The sequence below is a fragment of the Rattus norvegicus genome, chromosome 17, assembly GCF_036323735.1.
Source record: "Rattus norvegicus strain BN/NHsdMcwi chromosome 17, GRCr8, whole genome shotgun sequence".
NCBI lineage: Eukaryota > Metazoa > Chordata > Mammalia > Rodentia > Muridae > Rattus > Rattus norvegicus.
Window position 1 is genome coordinate 5,839,455 of NC_086035.1, and position 22,398 is coordinate 5,861,852.

A 22,398-nucleotide genomic window follows, 5' to 3' on the forward strand; every position below is an offset into this window, starting at 1 on the left:
TAAAGCCCGAAGTACAGCAGACCCAGTCTGTCCCTCATTTCTGTATGGGTGGGGGAGCTCAGAGGGATCTTCAGGCCAGCCTCCGGCTAGAGAGAAAGCTTCTCTCACAGGCTTCCTCCTTAGCCACGTGCACCCCACTATGCGGATAACCCAGCACAGTGCAATCTGAGTTTGGAAAATCCAGGCAAAACAAGCTGGTCCCCAGGGTCCTCGGGCCCACGTAGAGACTAGGACAGAAGGGAGATGCTAGACCTGACTCCTCCTGCATCCCAATCCAAGGCAAGCTACTAGATTCCCTTTCATACCGCAGCTAGGAAGAGCCTCTTTCCTCACTTGGCTGTGTGAAGCTCACTGCTGTCTCACCTCTCCTCACCCCTGCCTATCTGAACACTTGCCTGACTTCATGGGGTCATACTGCTTGACAAAAGCTACACACATCCATACAGTTTATGGAGTTTGATCAATTTATTGGATATGATTACGGTCTGGTAAGGAAGCTGTTTAGAAGATCTATCCTTGAGTGAGGCAGATACATGATTTAATGTAAGCTGGGTATGAAGCCATTAAAATTATTCTATCACCACACACACACACACACACACACACACACACACACACACACACACACACGGGCGATCAATAAAATTACAATTAGCCACAGCCCACTGTTCATATTATAACAGGAGCATCAATTCCCTGAGGAATCAGACAATGCACGATACAACTGCTGGGTGATTTGGGTCTAGGGTCATCTGTAATAAAAATTCAAAAACATAACTATTGAGGTCATTAATTACTTCTAAGAGATTTCAGTGGGATGTTTTTCCATTCTTCTTCTGCTGTCACGGCTGTGCCACCAAGGGCGACACACACATCAAGCTTGCCCCAGCAAACCGACCCAGACAGGCTGTCAAGAAGTGTTTCAAGAAAATGTGTTCTAAAATGTGCCCCGAGTTTCATCCTGGTTTTGCAGAATGTTTTTTTTTTTTTTTTTTGTATCTTAGAAAGTGGCTTCATCATTCCTGTCACATATAAAATATGAACTCATGATAATGACTTTATGAAATTAAGGTCTTCAGTGATATCAACACATCTCCACTGAGCATCCAGGCAGGGTGCTCTGAGGCAATGAGCGCTTTAATAACCGGCCTGGAAGTCAGACCAGGAACTGTTTTCCCCGGGGAGGGGAAGAGGGACAGATGTTACAAGATGACGGCAATGGCAGAAATTTTATCTCCGTTACTCCTGCCGTAAGAAAGAACATGGTGAGGAGTTAGTCACCTGGTTCAGCCCCACAGCTCTCTCAGACTGGACTTTTGCCTATGTCCTGGTAATATGGACATCGGTTAAGGCAAGTGAAATGGCCAGATGAGATCCTGCAGGTTAAATGTGAAATGCCTAACTTAGCGTTGCTAAGAGAGTTTGATCAATACACATCAGGTAACAGCCCTCCAGCAGCAGATTCCCACCAGAGCTTGGGGCAGGGCTGTGGACATTTTTGGTGAACTGTCTAGTCGGATATTTCAAGGAGGCCATGATGTATTGACTTAACTTATATGACTGAGGGGACTTCCCAGAAAACCATATGATGACTCTTATTTATTGTGTTCCCAACTGACTTCAGTCAACAAAATGCCAACAGGACTTGGGAGAAACGCAGCTCCTACTATTAAGAATCACCTAGAGCTTTGGTATAGACCGTGATTGATATTTTTTTTTCTATTTCCATCGATCCATGGCACATGCTGTTTAAGAAAATGAACGTTCAAATGGTCCTATTCTAAGGGGGAAAGGCAATAGTAATTTTTCTTTTTTTTTTTTTTTTTTTTTTGTTTTTTTTTTCGGAGCTGGGGACCGAACCCAGGGCCTTGCGCTTCCTAGGCAAGCGCTCTACCACTGAGCTAAATCCCCAACCCCAATTTTTATTTTCTTAAACCGTCCAAGACCAAGTCAGAGTCTTGATTAGTTAGCTTGACGTTTTCCAGGGAGTGTGTCTTGATTCCAAGGGAAAGAATCAAGAGGCCTGTACAAGGACATCATTTTCACATCAGAGTCCTTGCCGTTGGCCCAGCGCTCCGTCCAAGATGGAAATGACCCAGAAATTCATGAGAGGAAATAAACAGGCTGTTCTAAGTACCCCTCTGAAGCCATTCAGAGATCACACAGAATCAAAGCTAATGTTCCTAAGCTATTATCGCAGCTACACTAACTTTTAAGAAGGAGATTTAGAGTTGGCAAAGAAAAAAATAAAAGAGTGAGAAAAATACTGAACAAATCGGGCCCTGGGAAGCAAAGAGATGGCTCTACTCACATGTGCCGCAGGTTGCCGTTCTTCAGAAACGCCTTGTAAGCCACAAACTTTAAGCCGGAATCCACAATTGTACTGCAAAAGAAAGACACAATGGCATTCACGTCAGGACTAACCAGCAAATTACCTACCCGACCACAGTGGGACACAAGACAGGTCTCTGAGGTAAGGTGCAGACGCGGTGAGTACTCACAGGTTTTTCAGCCCCACGTAAGCTTCGACATCATCTTCATTGATGATTTCTAACCTTTTCTGGTTTGCAATGAGACTGTAACAAAGCAGAAAGGGAATTATGGGTGACTGAGAATGCCGGCGATTCCGTGGAATGATGGGTGAGCGGGGATGTCAGCGATAACATGGAATTATGGGTAGCGAGCTCATAACCTGACCAAGGTGTCTAAGGAGCCCCTTCCGCACTCACTAGCTATATTATCCCTCTGTTACCGTTGGTTCTCTGAGAATTTAGTACACGTTGATTCCGCCATAGTCACCCCCAGGCCCCTGGCCTCCCCTAGATTCGTTCACACCCCTTCCTTTACAGTGAAGGCAACAACTGGGTTCCACCATCCATGGCCTGCTCGCCTAGTGTCTCATTGGTTTTCACTTTCCTGTCTAAGAAAAAATTTCAGTTTTAAAGATGCAAACGTCCCAAATGTGTGGCACACTGATGGTGACCCGCTTGGAAGTGTGAGACCCGTCACGTGTCCCTGCCATTCCAGGACACACCTTCCCTCCCTCCTTTTATCTTGTAAAATGTGAAGAGCTTCTTGCTTCCCTCTCCCTCCCTCTGCCTGGTTCTTTTCTTGGCCAGCATTCTCCCCTTCTGCCTTTGTCAGCCACAATTACAACATTTCCTTTTGATGAACCACATTCCACAAGTCCCTTAGGTGGCCCTAGTGAAGTCTCTGTAGGAAATCTTCGCTCCTCTCCAACCTCCCAAAGCTTCTAAATGTAGGAATTAACTAAAGACTCCTCCAGCTAAAGACAGAGAATAACGTGATTGGCTGAGAGGTGTACATGTGACCTCAGCGAGACCAGAGAAATTCTTCCTTAAGAATTAACACTATGAATCCTGGGAGAAGGATGTTGGGTTTTTTCCATTCTCTGAGTTATTCACAACTACAGAATAACGTAGGCCTTCCAACAGGTGACTTCTCTGCCACAAGAAAGAAGCCATTCGAAAAGGAAGTCAATGAGAAAACAGGAGCTAATGAGGCATACGAAGGGGCAGCATCCTGAAGATATTGAGATATACAATATTACAACCCTAGTTTGATCTGAATTTCTGTCATATGCAACCATAGTCTTCAACAGTATGAACAAATTAAAGCTACCATCCTTGGGGACAGGTATGGGGACAGCTTTGTATGACAGCTGTTTAAGAACCCTATGTTCTTACATCAGAATCTCTTTGAAAAGAGAATTGTTTCTAAAATTCTTACTATGTACCCCAACTCCTAGGTCAGTGAGATGCTGTATAGATAATAGGTGAATGATGGGGGCTTAATGTGTGTGTGGTGGATGGAGTGATGGATGTGTGGGTAGATGATGATGGCCTGATGCATCAATGGATACTGGTGGATGATAGATGGGTGGATGGATAATGTATGTCTGTATGTATGTATGTAGTATTATGATGGCTGGAAAATGTATGTATGTATTATGATGGCTGGAAAATGTATGTATGTAGTATTATGATGGCTGGAAAATGTATGTATGTATGTAGATGGCTGGAAAATGTGTGTATGTATGTATGTATGTATGTATGTATGTATGTATGTAGATGGCTGGAAAATATGTATGTATGTATGTATGTATGCATGTTGGATGGATGTGTATATGTACATATGTACGCATAGATGAATGGATGGTGGATTGATGGACGAAGGAAGGATAGATAGGCAACAGTTGCAGTTACAAAATTTCTACAGAAGTCATAGTTGGGTAAGTTTTCCTTTGTCTTAAAAAGCAAACAAAAAAAAACCATTAAGATGTGAAGCCCTTTAATTAATACACTAAAGTCAAACATAGCTTGTCTGTTGACAGTGAGTTAAAATGGAAAGACTTGAGTAATGAGGTGTGAGAGTGGCCCAGAATCCTGATCTCTGCCCAATAAGAAAAAGAACATGGCAAGACGCATGGTGGGCAGGAGAGCTGAGGAGAGAGCTCAGAGGGCAAACGGCTCACAGTGCAGACTCACATGAAACTGGGGGTATGCACCTGTAACCCTAACTCTACGGGTGTGGGGAGAAGCAAACTCCACAGGCCCCTTGGCCAGCCAATCTGGGTAAATGGCAGGCTCCAGCTTCAGTGAGAGATCGTGTCTGAAAAAATAAGATAGGAAGCAACAGAGAAAGATCCAAAGTTGATCTCCAGCCCCCGACACAAGCAGACAGAGGTAAGAATGCCCTCACACTTATGTACAGATAGACCACATGCAGATTCACACACTCACTTACACACACACACACACACACACACACACAGACATGAGACACAGAGACACAGAAACATGGAGAGACAGAGAGACGGAGAGACAGAGACAAAGAGATGGAGAGACAGAGAGACAGAAAAACAGAGAGATGGAGACACTGAAAGGAGAGAGAGGGGGAGGGGAGATCCAGAAGAAGAAAAGGGAAAATAGAATCAGGGTACATTACAATTAGATGGCCAATAAACTACACCAAAACCAAAATGATTTTAAAAGAAGACACACAAACATGACATCAAAAACACAGCCTCCCAAAAAGAAGGTCGGGATCTTCTCAACATCTTAGATTCCTCATCCAGGACCCAAGAAGGAATCTAGTGAAGGTGCAGTAGACAGTTCCTCCCTCCTCCCAGCAGCCACAGAAGGAGGACATATTTTTAAGACTCGAACTAAATGCTCAATTTTTGACATCAAGTTTTTATGAAATGTTTCAAAATCATCACATTTTCGAGTCATTTTTCCAAGAATTTCATCGCACTAACGTTTTCAGTAAGACCACAGTGACCTCATTCTTTTCAGAGAGCTTACACTGAGACCTGGATTCCAGAGTGCTAAGTATTTTTAGCATTTTTTTTATGCCACGGCAGCAGAAAAGGAAGAATCATGGGGGGAGGTTGCTTCAGAGTCACAACAGAGCATCAGACAAGTCCACCTTCCAGGGCACAGCACCTGCCCGCCATCCTTTTGAAACCCTGTCCATTTGGAATTTCTTCCTTTGGGATCATCTCTGCATTCTCTCTGATGAGAGACTAAACGCCTGACACACCGGGTGAGCATCTAAGCAACATCCATGGTGAAAACATTTATCTTTTTCCAACCTTCCTTTGAGTTGCTCGTGCCATTTTTAAATGCTTATTTCTTTTTAACCCCATACTTGGATTTTACCTGGCCTAGTTGTGTTCCATAACTATGACAGAGTAAGCTGGCCAATAGGGGGGTGGGAACAAGAGACAGGCACCATTGAGGTGAAGAGTAAAGATTAAAGAAGCATTAACTTGGCCAGGCATTGTGGCACATGCCTTTAATCCCAGCACTAGGGAGTCAGAAGCAGGTGGATCACTTTAAATTTGAGGCCAGTCAGGTCTACACAGTGAGTTCCAGGACAGCCAGGGCTACAGGGTGAGACCCTGTCTCATATAAAACAAAGCAAAACAAAGCAAAACAAAAAAACAAAAAACACCAAAGGGGGAAAAAAAACATTGAGTTGTTAAAAGACTCATTTTTATGTTTGGGTGTTGTTGTTGCAAATAAGAAAACAAGAGGATACATTGTGTCAGTGACACATGCCTGCAGTAAGCAGGGTATGATTGCACTTGGATGTAAGACCGGATCGATTTTTCTGAAAACCACTCGAAGACCATACACAATTCTAAAAATGGTCTTAGAAAGGCATACTGGATCCGTGGGTCTCCTGGTCAGAGACTGTGTCCCGTGTGGGCACCAGCTCCCCCAGCAGCTGATGCTAAGGTCGCTACGGGTTATCCTCCATACAGAAGTCAGCACAGCCTCCCTGCTAGCTACAAATTACTCATGACATCGACCCCTAAGAAATTCTGCTTCCACCTGGGGAAAAGCACTTAAAAGCACTGGCCGCTCTTGCGGAGGACCCAGGCTTAGTTCCCAGCACCTATGTGACGGCCTACAACTGTCTAACAATGGTTACAGAGCACCTAGTGCTCTCTTCTGGCCTCCGTGGGCATTAGGCATGCACGCAGAGCTACATACAGGCACAACACTCACACACGTAAAATAAAAATGAATACATCTTTTACAAACGAGAGAGAAAGAAAATTCTGCTTGATTCCTCATGGTAAAGAGCCAGACACAGAAGGAGTCAGTAACGCTAACGGGCAGCCCGAGGAGAAAACCGTCTGTGGAGGAAACCTGAGCGAGCCGGAGCCCCATGGGAAGCTGCTCACCCACTAGGATTCTGAAACACAAATAAAGCGACACCTCCCTCGCTCTCTTACCCCATTAGATGGACAGTTGTAGAACATCTACTTGCTGCTGGTGGGGTGGGGGCGTATGGCCTGGAGCATGCCCTCTAAAGAGCACAGTGGCAGTGCTTTACATAATTATAAACTGGCACCCTTTGCGGTCCAGTGATTCTACTTGTGGGTACTCAGCCAAGGGAAACTCTCACACATAAGCACAAGACAGAAGCAGCGAGGCTCACGGGGGCTTGTTGGTGCTTCCCTGGGATTCTAGCTCTGGGGGACAGGGGAGGGGGGAATGGGAGAGTTCCAGGTTCAAAACTACCCTGGGTCATTTAGAGAGGGAAACCTTATCCAAAGGTGAGGAGGACGGTTTTTAAGACAATCAAGAGGATATTACAATATTCATTATAATAGACTGAAAAGCCAGAAAATACACACTTATCATAAAGATATCAGGGAATAAAAAGGTAAAAATAGGAAATACATAACAAAACTGAACATGGGGTTGTGGATTTAGCTCCGTGGTAGAGCGCTTGCCTAGCAAGCGCAAGGCCCTGGGTTCAGTCCCCAGCTCCGAAAAAAAGAAAAAAAAAAAAACTGAACACACACACACACACACACACACACACACACACACACACACAAGCATGCACATGTGCACAGAAACTGATCTCGATCCAAAGGTTTAAAAGCATCAAAATTATGCACTGACATATACATATAAAACTCTTTACCTAACAGCTTAAGGATGTATAAAATGGTACCACTAGAGTTTGCAGTAGGTGTGTGTGCAAAGGTGCAGGATGCTGACTGGACGAAGTTTACCTTGGGAAAGAAGGGAGGGTTTAGGATAAAGAAACAAACTGTTAAATGGTTTATCTGGTTACATTGAAACCTTTTCTTTCAATAAAGAGAAAGGATTTGCAAGAGACGAGACAAAGTGTCACAGCATCGATTCTCAGTCCCAGCAAGGAGAGGGAGTGATCTTGTTGTGCTCTGGTGAATGTTTCTCACTTTCTGAGGAGAAAAAGAAAGAAGAGAGGGCTGGGGGTGAGGTGAAAGGGGAGAAGGAAGGAACCCAAACAAGAAGAGAAGGAAGAAGGAAGGAAAAGAAGTAAGGGTAGGAAAGAGAACTAGAGAGAGCCACACAGTGGGGTGAAAGACGGGCTCCCAGGTCTGCAGACGATCTCTTGTCAGCCAGAGTCTGAGCTTCTAGGCAGGAACTGAAGGCTAGTGCCTTTCCCTACCTACTAGTGGCTTACACGTAGCTGTGAGAGGTTCTGGAGGTCAGTGATCTCCTTCTACAGACCCCCAGCAACTCTCCCCAGAGACCTTGCCCCAGTGGCTCCTGGGAAGTGCTGCTGAGCCCTAAGGGCTCTCTCTGCTGAAGAGCAGTCTCCAAGAAGGTCTTCACTCCCAAGGCAGCGGTGGAAAAGGCCAAGAATTTGGCAGAGGACTGTGAGAGCTTTTGCCATGACAACCCCTGGCTCCTCTGACCCAGCCTAGGATTCTAGAAACCTCTGGACCCAGGGCTTTCTGGCCCAAGGCCTCCTTTCAGCCCAGTCTCGTGGGACTCCACGGGAGGCCAGCGAAACACAGTTTCTCTGCAAAAACCTACGATTCCTCCCACTGCCCTGGAGACGGTACCCTTTCATGTAGCTTCTAATCAATATGGAAAGAGTGGACAGTCACATTCAATGATTCAAATGCAGTAGTCCTCTGGCATCCCCTCAGCTCTCACCCCTCCCCCACTATGGTGTCCACCCGCCCCCACCCCATGATGTCCACAACAAGCCTTCCTCCTTCCTCAAGCCCAAGACTCATTTCAGGATGTTGTACCAGGAACCTCCTTGTTTACACTCTTTCCACACCTACACTACACTCAAAACACGCTTGACGTATTCCCTAAAACCTGGATATGCTTGCGGTATCAGAAAAGCCGCCAACGTCTACTTGGAGACGCTACGGGGCCTGCAACACTAAGTGGCAAACGGACAAAAGCCAGACTGCGCCTTCTAATCAGAGGCCTTTGGCTCCACCCCACAGCGAGCACTCACAGCACTTCTAAAGTGTGTGTAAGACTTAGAGAGAAGAGAACGCTTCTTGAACCAACGATTCCATTTTTCTACTGCCCCATCTGACACCCCATAACTGAACTGTTAACTTCCTGAGGGCAGGGTGTTCTGTTTGTCGCACGTACAGCCATTCCCTGGCACAGAGTGAACACCCAAGAAATGTCTGTTCTCGAATGTCCTCTGCCTAGAGAAGCTAGACACACAGGCATGCCCGTGTACAATAAGACTAAATGAAGATACTAAAGGTAACAGCTTGAGTTATGAAAACAACCAAGGAGACACACACAGAGAGAGAGAGAAGGGGGGGAGGGGGAGAGGGAAAGAGGGGGGGGGAGTGGCAATTTCAAAAGAAAATTTTATTCAATTTGAAAGTGAATTTAGTGGCTGGAGAGATGGCTCAGCAGTTAACACTTGGCTCCCATCCTCGAAGATGACCTGGATCTGGGTCCCAGCACCTACGTAATTACAACCATCTGTAACTTCAGTCCAGGGGATCTGAGGCCCCCGTTCTGACCTCTAATAGGCACCTGGCACACACATGGTACACTTAACATACTTGAAACACTCATACTCATGTCACATAGGTGGGACACTTAGATACGGGCAAGCGAAACACAACACACAGAATCACTAAGTTTAATTTAAAAAAAATTTTTTTGAAGTGACATTAGATCCCTAACGACAGATTCTAACCAACTCTGCATGCATTTTTAAATGATAACCAGTGAAGGCCTATTGGCCACAGGATACACTGTCTAAGAATCTGAGGTTTGAAATGGGCTGTAGGCGCTCTACCGAGAGAGGCGCATCCACAGTGAATGCTCTCAGGTGGACAGGCCTGGTTATCACAGGATCTGAGAAGCCACAAAGCCGAGGTTCCCAGCAAAGATGCAAGCAACTGCCGTGGGTAGAGACAAGAACGAGACTGGAAGAGCCCGCGTGCACATGCGTACACATGTGTGACTGGCGGCTTAGCTGGAGAAGACGCATCGGTATCAGCCTTGAGAGTTGACAGACAGACAGACAACTCAAATACAAGTGAGGTGTTGTCGCCAGTGCAGTCCAGTCTCAACTTGACATTTTAGGCCTTTACCAAGATGTTTTCCTAAGGGTAAAGAATTTCCTCTCTGTGGGCTTAACAAAAACAGGAGTGTTTATTTGTTTTGTTTTGAGGGGGGAAAAAACCCGATGTTCTATTCAGAGATGTTCTATGTCATAGGAATGGCTTTGGATTGAAGGCTTCCTGGAAAAGGATCCTTCTCATGTTTTAAGTGATTTCACATTTGCTTTTCAAATAACCCAACCTGGAAATCTCCCCAAGCACAACGAGGGGCCCTAATGCAGTTTTCCTTTCATAAATATTTGCCTAAAAGTAATATGACTCTAAGATATTAATTCCCTATACCCCAGACACCTGCCACACCCACCCCCAAATACATAGAAGATAGATGAGTGGTTCTCAACCTGAGGGCTTCAACCCTTTCCACAGGCGTTGCCCAAGACCATCCTGAATGTCAGATACTTATTACAATTCAGAACAGGAACAAAATTATGGCCAAAAAGTAATGATAGAAATAGTTTTATGGTTGGGAGCCACTGTGATACCTGGAGAGACTCAGCTTAAGGTCGGTTCAGTTCAGAGCTATGAGGGTGGCGTCCCCCAAGCCTCGAGTCACGGACTGAGACATTTCAATCTGACAGAATCCCCTCTGCCATGAGCGTCTTTCACAGAGCACATAACCATCCCTCAACTAATGTGCTCTGTAATGTGTGTAATCAAACAGAGCGCAATGGCTGGCCCAGTTGAGAGGGAGGGCGTGGGTAGGAGTGGAAGTGGCTGAGACAGGGCAGTAAACAGAATAAACAGAATCTAGACACATGGTGGAATTGTGTGAAGTTGTCAAATCTTATTTTCTTTCTTTATTTAAGAAAAGCTCAATGAATTAAGAAAAAGAATGCCCTTGCCTCCTGGCTTCAGAGCTAGAGAACTTTGGTCTTTCAGCAAAAGGGCTTGAGGATGAGTTTTCAAAGTCAGCCCAGAAGCCAGTGGGAGGGCTGTGATAAGGCAGGTGGATACAAGAGGCGGGACCTGGTTCTCTTACTGCGCCTTCCCCATTTTGAGAGAACGCCGCACAGTGAGCGACAGCAACATGGATGTAAAAAAAAAATTAAAAAAAAATAATAATCGAATAAGCTTGCTCAAAACTTAATTCAGCCGGCCAAGTAATGTACTCTGTTAAATGTTAGCATTTACAGTCTGCCCAGAAGTGGCCCCCGAAACATTCTTTGGGCTGCTTGCTGGGCTAGGAGATTGCCCGGTGACATAAAATACTACCAGGAGAATGGTTATCGTTTCCCGTTTTCAGAGGAAGGAACTGAGCCTCAGCCGGTCAGGTGGATTCCCCTAGGTCACATCATGATGAAGATCTGAACCGAGTTTCACAGCCTTTGAAGTCACAGTTCCAAATCACCAAGAGTTCCGTCCGACTTTGCTGTGTTTTGCTATGATAAACCACTGTGACCAGACACAACTTGCAGAGGAAAGAGTTTCTCTTCGCTCACAGTTTATAGTCAGTCCCCTGTGAAGGGAAGTCAGGGTAGGAACTCAAGGCAGGAACCTGGAGGCAGGAGCTGATGCAGAGGCCATGGAGGGGTGCTGCTTAATGGCTTGTTCCCATGACTTGCTCAGCCCGCTTTCTTATGCAACCCAAGATCACCAATACAGGGATGATGCCACCCACAGTGGGCTAGATCCTCCTTCCAACTACAATAATTACTAGTCAAGAAAATGCCCCACAGGCATACAACAGGTCAATAGGCTGGGAGCATACTCTCTGAAGTTTCCTCTTCCTAGATGACCATAATTTATGTCAAATTGAGGGAAAAAAACCTAACCATCACACCCATAGACTTGTAAACCCAGTCCCTCTAATACAGAACCATCCCTAGACTGTCTGCAGAATGGATATTCACCTGGAATACTGGCCTAAAAGTATGAGGTAGAAGGGTGCTTCTCAGAGAGGGAGGGGGTCTCACACTGTATCTATATAAAACTGTAATAGATGATACAAAATTATCCTTAGTTTCTCACACAGTGCCAGCCTCTGAGCACTGCAGCTCCCGGGAGCTAGAATTTATGGATAAAGCACCTGGAAAACAGTCTGGAGCATAGTCGATGAGCAGAGAGGGCATTTTGTGCTGGCTCCCCTTCCTGTTAGCTCCATGACCCAGGGTAAGGGCCCAGGTCTAGTTCCCTTGTCCCAGCAGGAAAATGACAGTAACTACCTCATGCTGTGGAGAAGACAGAAAAAAATGCCTCCTATGTGAAGTCCGTCAGGGCTGCCTATTACAAGTGGTCAAGAAGGCTGGGTCCATGACCAGGTTACTGACAACCTGGTGGGCTTCATCACCACACGCCTCATGCTCACATATGTGGAAGAGGGTGTGAACTTGACGATATTTCGGGCCTTGTCAGTGTGCAAACTATGAGAGAAGTTCCCCTGAGTAATTATGGACAAAGAGGTTAACCTCTGCATTTTTCCCTGAGAGTCTGGATAGCCTTGCTATTGTCTGCGTCTGCCAACATGAGTTTTCCCAACAAGGAATAGCACCATTTATCATCAGAAAACTTAGCTGGAGGGGTAGCATAAGGTCTACATAAAACACGTCAGTATCTACCAGGAAAATATGTTTAATTGAATTATTACACTGTCTCCCGCGTAGATTTAAGACTAAAGTCGAGCCAACAAGCGATGTGCAAAATCTTACAAATGGATCAACACTGTTGCCACAAGCCGCATGGTCTAGACTTTTTCTGTTGCTGTGATCAAACTCTGACCAGAGGCAGCTTAGGGGAGGAAAGGGTTCAATCTAGCTTGCAGGTTGCGGCCCATCATTTAGGGAAGTCAGGGCAGGATCTGAAGCAGGAACTTGGAGCAGAAAGCATGGAGGAACGCTGCTGGCTGGCTCACTCTCTGCCTCACTCACTGGCGCACCGTAGGAGATGATGCTGCCCACAGTGGTCTGGTGCTCCACCTTCATAGGGGATGACACTGCCCACAATGGGCTGGTGTTATCCACAGTGGGCTGGATCCTCTTGTGTGGTATAACAATCAAGACCCCTACAAACACACACACACACACACACACACACACACACACACACACACACACACACACACAGAGAGAGAGAGAGACTAATCTGATCCAGGCAATTCCTCAACTGAGGCTCTCCACCCAGATGGCTCTAGGCTGTGTAAAATTGACAATTAAACTAACTAGGGCACCATGTGGCATCCTGATCTGCCCAATACAGGGTGTTTCCTCTTCCTTTTTCCTTTAATGTGTTATTAGTCACTAACATTTTTTAATGACAAATTTACTTATTTTAAAATCTGAATCTCCCTCTTCTCCCCCTAACACGAACTAAAGTAAAGCAAAATAAAATAAAGTGAAAATCCAGAGTATGGAGGGAACCACCCCAGCATTCCTTCCTGGGTCCAAGCTGTGCCCCACCCCCACCCCCACCCCCCACCCCCTGCCCCAACAGACCCCCAGGGATCTGAGTGTGTTTCTGCTTGTAACACGTTGACTGTCTCCTGGGAAGGTTTGTGATGCTGATTTTATTCTTGCTCTTAATCCCCTCTAAGACATTAATGCCCCATACACTCTACCTTATCAGGAGTTGCCCAGAGGTCCCCTGAAGGAGCTTCATTCAATGAAATAACACAGAAAGGACAGCAAATATCTCGTTTTAAAAACAATAAAGGGGTTGGGGATTTAGCTCAGTGGTAGAGCGCTTGCCAAGGCCCTGGGTTCGGTCCCCAGCTCCAACAAAAAGAAAAAAAAAAAAACAATAAAATACTTCCTGTTGTGTCATGGCTCTGAAATTCCCCCAAAAGTCAGGTAGTGAAGGTGGGTTTGCCAGCCTGTGTGTCTGGTGGGAGGTGGTGTGGAGCCTTGGGAAGGGTGGCCTGGTTGGAGGAGGCCAGTCCCCATGCACAATGTGAGCAACTCTGCCCCACACACCCTCTCACGTTCTTTCCGTCATGCTGTTCTGCCTTCCTACAAGTCAAGGGTCACAAACAAGAAAATCCTTCACTCCTTTATAACCACCTTGCCTCGGGTGTTGTGTCCCTGCACCAGAAAGCTCACTAATACACATTCATTTCTTCCAGAACATCTAGAAACTTCCTCTACGGTTAAAAAGAAACAGAAATGAACATAGATGTAGGCAAACTTAGTATTTCCCGTGATGGATAAATCCCACAGGAGGGAAAAGTAGACTCTTTGTGATAATTCTCAAGGTGCCAAGGAACATGCTTACCTCGTCAGGCCTTTGTCTCTGGCAAATTACAGTGGCCCGACGCAGCTTTGAACTACACAAGGGCAAAAAGGGTCCTAACGCAGAACGATTAGCAGAGAAGTCACTTAAGTTTCTATTTAGGCCAGTAACGGGAAAGAAATTGCGCAAAGCGTAAAAGAGCTCTGTGGCGATTTGGGGTCCAGTCCATGGCTAATTCATCCTGGTGGATGGGCACCAGTCCTCTCAGTTCGAAGGCACCACAGGAGCCTGAAAAAGAGTTTTCCCATGGCTGGAAAAGCCGCCTGGTCACAGCTGCTCACACGCTCCTAAGCCAAAACCGTTTCTGGGTCCCTGTCAGCACAACTCTGGGACTCCCCCATTGGTCCAAATTCTGGGGATGCCGCATCACTGCTTCCCAGCATGCCTCGGTCTACCCGCTGGTTCCTTCGCTGTTCATCTTCCTGTGCAGGCTGGGCGGCTTCCACCTGAATGAGCTTGTAGGCTGGGCTGCTCAGTCTTTGTAAAGAAAAAAAAAAAAAAAAAGATGCCAGTCCCCACCATCTGCTTGTCTGGTTTTCAAGGAGAATAGAATTGGCCTTATCCAACCAAGCAACCAAGAGATGAATTTTTTTTTCGAGGCTCTAATCGGAGGAGACAACCTCTGAGCACCGTGGTAGAGCTCACTAAAGGATTTGTGGCTATGGGGGTCTGAGGTTATAGCTCGCACAGCCCATGGAAAGTAAACTCTCCAGCCACTTTAGCCTCTGCAGACTCAGTCTCGCCCCAGCTTCCTCCAGAAGAAACTGAATTCTACCTCTGGAGTTTTGTAAGCTCAGTGCTCCCTATCATTCATTCACTGTCCCTGCAGAGAAATTCCTTTCCACACAGGGAGCTGGACGAAGCTGCACTCCTGTGGACTTAAGAGGCTGTCTTCTTCCTAATAATGAGTTTTTCTTTCCACTGCCAGGAAGCTGAAGTCAAATGCTGGACCCAGTCAATGTAACTAATCCAAGCATTCCTGTCAGATAGTGTTCTGATCTCCACCACACACACACACACACACACACACACACACACACACACACACTCTTCCCTTCCCCTCCCCCTCCCCCCTCTCCTTTAATTCCTCTTAATTTTACCCTGTTAACTTTATTATGTAAAATTATCACCATCAACTGTTTAAACTAGTGAAGAATTGTTTGCCATGCTTCTAATATTTATTCAATAAGAAGTAGGTGACCACACTTGATCTTACAGTAAGATGATCTTCCAGGATAAATATTGATTAAAAAATGAAAACTTCACGAGAACTGGCAACACACACCTTTAATCCCAGCTCTTGGGGAGCAGAGGCAGGTGGATGGATCTCTGTGGGTTCAAGCCAGTCTACTCTACCTGGAGAGTTCCGGTGACACCTTGATCCAATTTTATTTTTCTTAAAACTGATCCTATGCACCCATTACATTTTTTAAATGTATTTACGTCTCTCTTTTACTTCTTTTGCTATTGGCAATCCCTGAGGAAGAAACGCCAGTGAAGAACCTGGACTGAGGAAATCTTGTAGTCCCTCAGCCAACATGAATCACACTGGAACAGCTCTTGGGCCTCTGAGGTCACTCCACATAGACAGATACTGGGAAAGGCTGTCTCTGGCTTCAGGATAGGTCGGCACAGCAGAGAATTGAGCCATGGGCAAAACATCAAGAAAGGAGAAGGAGGCAAGCGGTGTAACTATGTATCTCCCTAAGGGTCTCTTTCCATCTGGCACAGATTTGACTAGCGGTTATACTGGGTGGGAGTCAAGTAGGACGTCAGTGTAAACAGCACCCCAGATTCTCTTCAGTGTTTCACCCCAGATCACTTTATCTGGAGTCAAATTACAAGCATGCTAGTGGGAGTGATCCCAAGGTTGCTGTGTGTGACCGCAATATGGGGAAGTTACTGTGGAGAAAGAGGGACGGCTTTGACACAGACCTACTAGAAGATCTTTTATACACAGAACATGATTCTTTAAAAACCACGTTTCTGGGGTTGGGGATTTAGCTCAGTGGTAGAGCGCTTGCCTAGGAAGCCCAAGGCTCTGGGTTCGGTCCCCAGCTCCGAAAAAAAAGAACAAAAAAAAAAAAAAAAAAAAAAAAAAAACACGTTTCTGGGCTAGCTGGATCTCTCGTAGAAGAAATTACAAGGGTTGCTGCGGAGATGGGGGGGGGGAAGGCTGGCGGGGAGGGGGGGTGCTGGCTGTTTGATGTGTCCGTGTCAGCATCAGCGAGCCATAAAGAATCCTGAACACAAATACTGAGATGGCCTAGCACCTGCTGCACAAAACAGCAGTCAGTCAAATATTCAAAATGCTTCAAATGCATATATTTTATAGAAGCCTTGCACTTAAAAAATAACAATTGGAGGGAATTGGAGCACAAACTACTTACCTCCAAAGTCCAAGAAAAGAAGTTAGAAATCTAAGTAAAATGGACAAGGTCTACTGGCTATCCAGCAATTGCAGAAGACTATGTCCTCAATCTCAGTGGTTAAATCTGCCTCCTGCCTGCGCAGCGCACAGACTTGCAGTACCCCAATCAGCCAAGCTCACCAGGTGAGATGAGCGTATTAAGCCAACCAGCCCAGAGGCATTCCACCATGCAACCATGGGCCAGTCGCCACTCCCTTGCCGTCTGTGCTCTCAACCACAGCACCGGTTCAATGAGTGCCAAGGTCAGAGAGAATCCGTTCGCTTTACCACAGTTCCTCTTCGGGCTCACAGAATCTCCCACAAACCACAGCAAAGGAGAGACACTCAAACTTTAAGAGGAAGGGGGTCAACCGAGTCAAGCATTTTACATGCACTGGCTTAATTCAGCCACACAGCATCATATGTGAACAGTTCTACGGTTACTCCTTTTCCTGACGAGGAAGCAGAGACACCGGAAGTGAAGTAACTGGTTCAACATGGCGGAGGGAGGCTGCCCCACCCACTTCCTAGAGTACCTAGCAACCCATTCATCCTTCTTTTACAGCAGTGACCTAGTTCAACATGGCGGAGGGAAGCTGCCTCACCCACTTCCTAGAGTACCTAGCAACCGTCTTTCCTTTACAGCAGTGACCACACCCAGAGAATGTGGGAATGAATTTGACCATCTGCTTCCACATGCCTGAACCAATCAAGTATTCAGTTAAAAAAAACTAAAGAATTTCCACCTCAGTCAGAATAGCTATCATCGGGGCTGGGGATTTAGCTCAGTGGTAGAGCGCTTACCTAGGAAGCGCAAGGCCCTGGGTTCGGTCCCCAGCTCCGGGAAAAAAAAAAAAAAAGAAAGCATGTTGTCCCCCAGGCGAGGATCCTAGCCTATGATGTCTGCACGCTCCTGCAGCATAGACCTGGAGGGTGACGGAGGATGCTGTCAGAGATGACTGACAAAGGGCACACAGCCGGGAAAGGGCACGTGAGGCGGGGAGAGACGGTAGGGAGAACCGTTTTCTGGTTTAACTCTGCTGTGCTTTCTCTCTTCAGTTGTGAGTGAGGGTATAAAGCTGTATTTGACAGTGGATGTGCACAGTCTAAGTGAATCCCCATCGCTACAGAATGGCCACACTAGCTATACAGAATGTCACCGAGATGCGGGGTTAGGAGCTGGGCAAGTGTTCATCTGGCTTCCTTCACCTACCAGCACAATGAAGTCATTGGTTTATCATCATCATCATCATCATCATCATCATCATCATCACCACCATCATCATTTAAAAAGAAGAGAAAGCATAATGATAAAGAGAACTTTTCATACATAGTTTTCACAACATCAGGGCTCTCCTAGGATATAACTTAGGGGAAGAAAAGTTGGGGGAGAGGAGAAGAGACTGCATCCCGAGTTGTCCTTGCTGAGAACATGACTCACCATGAGTCCCGTCCCTGCAGAGAAAGGTGAGATTTGGTGATGGAGGAGTCTGAACAGTGTTGTGAGCTGGAGGCATGTTCTCAGGAGATATAAGCTACAATGATGCTGTTCTTGAGCATTCTCCCAGCTCAAAACCACAGCAACACCTATTAAACAAGCTACTCCAGGATCCCTTAGCTCTGGGCAATGACCTAGGAAGCTCGAACAATAAGCAGTCTGCACACCTCTACCAGGTCCCTACCCCTGAGGGGGAAAAGAGTCCAAGGGACAACAGAAGCTCCCACTAGAGTCACACCCTTACTTCTTGATTAGGTGTTCATAGGTTCTCAGAACATCCAATCTGCCACTTAAGCCTACAGAAGTCTGTTCTTCTGAGTCTAACCTCCCGAGGGTAAACTGTACCATTGATGCACATGTTTCTCGCCATGATGATGTGGGACAAGGCTTTGTTGTGGTGCTGTACTAATCGGGTGTGACACATAGATTGTTGGCACACTATGTGTAAGATCCCGTGAAATGTTGAGAGATGGGTATGGTAGTCCGACAGGGTGAAAGGAAAGCTTTATTTGTGGCTTTGAAGTGGGCTGTGTTATAGGTACAGTAGAAACTGACCTGTCTCATTACCTAGAATGCAGAAAAATGCCCAGAGAAGACATGCTTAAAATACATTTGTTGACTAAATAAAGAGTGAATGCCAGGGAGTGGTGGCTTACACCTTTGATCTCAGCACTCAGGAGGCAGAAGCAGGCAGATCTCTGAGTTCAAGGCCAGCCTGGTCTACAGAGAGAGTTGCAGGGCAGACAGGTTTACACAGAAAAACCCTGTCTCAAAAAAACAAACAAACAAACAAACAAAAACAGAAAGAAATAAGAAAAAACAAAAGAGTGAATGCCTTACTGATACGTACACAAACATATCTATCAGTCTATCCATCAGAAAAAGACAACTCAGTCATGAGAATTCCCATCCCTCTTTGAACTGGACATGTACAAATATAAAATTAAATACAGGAGAATTATGGCCTCCACGACTTATAAGGCAGGTCAAGTTAGCAGTAAACCCTGGGCTGAGCCCCCAGAGGGGAGTTTTGTTTGTCTGTTGATTTTTTGTCTTGAATTGCTTTTCTGGCAAGAGATAAAAATCCTTAAAAGAATATCGAATAAGACAGCAAAAAATTAAATTCCAGAGTGTCCCCATGACTCACCATGAAACCTGTGACTCTACAAAAAAAAAAATTCTTTTCTTATCAGAGGTCAGCATTACAGTCAGTTCCGTTATGATTCCTATCCCTTTTGAAACTCTTCAAAACCCGCAGGGAATCTAAATATATAAATATATATTTATGTGTAAATATATAGCACTGTGCAAACATAAACAAGTGGGTGTTATTTAACTCACGGAGGAATTATCTGTTTGGATCTTTCAACACCATCTGTTCACCTATAGATCCCTCCACTCTATTTCGAAAAGCTTTCCAATCTTGTATGTCAGTTACTCTGCGATCAGCTCTGCAAACAACTATAAAAATGTTCTCAGATGCAAAACAGTGTCGGTCGCTACAAATGCAGATGAAGCCCAGGCAGGGTCCACAGCGCCAGCCTGCTGTGTCACGACTGCAAAGGGACAAACACGCACGCTACCAGGTAGTGTGTTAAACTGACCCCCCAACAGAGTGCATCTCTGCTCCTACCGCGGGCAGTTCTCTGAGGAAAGCGAATGGCCTCCGCCGTCCGCACTACACGGAGTATAAATCACATCTGAAGTCTCACTCCAGCAGCACCGCCTTACATGGGAAGTACCCTGAGTGCAGCTTCGGGGAAAGCTGCTATTGATCCACGAGGCTATCCGCCATAGGCAATTACACAGCACAACAGGCAAGGCTCTTCATCCCTGCCTGCGTCCGATTGTTGGCCAGGGAGCAGATGTGCTGGAGGCTCCTCTTCCCGGGGTTCATCCTGATGTTTCTGCATCGTTCTGCATCTGCCCACCCTCCTCCTCCCATCCTGCCCCCGTCATCCTCCTTGTTGAATAAATATTCTTCTAGTCTTGCCAAACTTTGGCCTTTCCCCCTCTACAGTTAATTGATTTCTCACTGTGCACCAACTAATATCACTCATTTTAATTCTGTGAGGGTTATTTGCATAAATAAAAACCATAACCTAGTGGCTTTAGAAGAGTTATATCGGAGATTTACATATCAGTGGCCGAGAAACTGCTTGAATACTCTGACTTAGAATCCTAAATGAAGCATAGATAGATTGATAGATAGGTAGACAGACAGACAGGCAAGCAGACAGAGAGATGGATCATAGATAGATCAATCAAGAGATAGATAGTAGATAGATAGGTAGGTAGGTAGATAGAGTGATAGATAGAGTGATAGATAGATAGATAGATAGATAGATGATAGGTGATAAGTATAGAAAAATAGATATATGAATAGATAGATGATAGATTGATAGGTAGATTATAGATAGGTAGATATAGATATATAGATAATGATAAATAGATGATAGGTGATTGATTAATAGATAGATGATAAATAGATGTAGAAAATAGATGATAGATCAATAGATGATAGATTGATTTATAGATGACTGATAGATGATAGATAGATAGATAGATAGATAGATAGATAGATAGATAGATAGATAGATGATTCATAGGTAGATAATAGCAAATTCATGAGTGCATGCCATCATGTCTTTCCACTGTATTGAGAGCGAGCAGAAACAAGATGCACGTGATACCTGTGCCTATGCCGTTTATATCCCAATGGGGGCTATGCAACAGGTGCACAGTGTGTACCAGGGATGCCATGTGACCTTGACATGACTGGGACACACAATTGATCCCATAAAAGTGGGGAAGGATGTGGCCTAGATATTAAAGAAGAACAGACTTAAATGATAAGGAGGGACCGGCTAGGAGTAGAAGGCAGAGACAGCCTCAGGTCCTGGTCAGCCAACAGGCACTGAGAGGAAGTGGGAAGATGGTTTGCTGCTGAAGGATCCGAGTGGCTGTATGTATGTCAGTACTAAAGTGCCAAAGGACTGACAGCACACACAGCGAGGTCAGAAGCATGGCACTGAATCCAGGACACGGGAGCTCCTACGGCCTGGGAAGAAGATATTTTGTACAGGATGAGAGACTGTGATCTGGTTTGTTGAGATCGTCTACATGCAGATAACTGGGTTTCCTGGAACTATTTGTAGAAGAAGCTCACACAGAGTGTGCTAATGATCCAGACTTCACCCCTCCACACTACTAGTGACTAGTGATGTGCACACCCATGGCATGGTCCACCCTCACAACACCAGACCCGAAGAAAAGACCTCAGCAGGCCCCAGTGGTAGAGTTGATGTCTTCAATATGGGATTCTGTGGCCCTGGACACCAGGCCAAGAAGGGAGTGTGTGATCTTCAGATAGGAACCTTCTGTTGTCCATTGAGCCTTTACCCTTCCTCACGTGAAGGAACATGGTGGAGACAGACAGAGTGAATACCTCCAGGCTTCCCAGGATGCTCCCAGAGCTAAGGGCCTGTGGACTCACCCTCCTGTGTTGTGGGTCTCAAGCTGGGAGACTGCTCTAGAACGGGGCAAGTCGGGAGTGTTGTCCTGGCTAGTTTTGTCTCAACTTCACATGACCTAGAACCACTTGGAAAAAGGGAAACTCAATTGAGAAAAATGTCCCGACTGATTGGCCTGTGGGCATTTTCTTGACTGATACTGATGGCAGAGACCCACCCCACTGTGGGTAATGCCATCCCTGGGGTGGTGATTCTGGATCCTGTAAGAAAGCAGGCTGAGCAAGCCAAGGGGAGCAAGCAAGTAAGCAGCATCCTCCCCCAGGGTCTCTGCTTCAGTTCCTGCCTCCAGGTTCCTGCCCTGAGTTCCCTCAGGGAAGGACTGTGACTCGGTAGTGTCAATAAGCCCTCTCCTCTGCAAGTTGCCTTTGCCGTGGTGTTTATCACAGCAGTAGAAACCCTAACTAAGACAGGTGTAGTTCTTGAGAGTATCCAGTATGGCCACCAGGCTGTTCAGACAGCTCCGAAGAAAACAAGAGTGGTGCGCACAGCTCAGGGAGAATCACGGCTTGAACACATTAGGTGAAAACAACCCAGATTCAGTACAGTGGGTATAAACAGACATATCTGCGTCTGTGCTGCGGGCACAAGCAGGCTATTTCCGGAAGGAGAAACAGACTGAAGTGAGCAAGTAGTTACGTTGGGAAAGGACCGAGGAGCTGAAGACTGCGGTATCAGTTACAAGAAAAACCAACTTTTCAGGAGAGGCCCCGTTACATTGTTTATAATGCTCAATGCTACTATTAAAAGTTAGTTATCCTGGGTTGGGAATTTAGCTCAGTGGTAGAGCGCTTGCCTAGGAAGC

At 45.8% G+C, this 22,398-nt stretch overlaps 1 protein-coding gene across 14 annotated transcripts in view; it reads right to left on the reverse strand.

Moving 5' to 3' along the window:
- The window catches only part of Ntrk2 (neurotrophic receptor tyrosine kinase 2), a 315,342-nt gene that overhangs the window by 278,897 nt on the left and 14,047 nt on the right, over positions 1-22,398 (reverse strand). For all 14 annotated transcript variants that reach the window (XM_063276070.1, XM_017600456.3, XM_063276069.1 and 11 more), the window contains 2 exons: positions 2,502-2,576; positions 2,312-2,383 (listed from right to left, as the gene is read on the reverse strand). In XM_063276070.1, the coding sequence (XP_063132140.1) occupies positions 2,312-2,383; positions 2,502-2,576 (147 nt within the window). The remainder of the gene's footprint in view (positions 1-2,311; positions 2,384-2,501; positions 2,577-22,398) is intronic.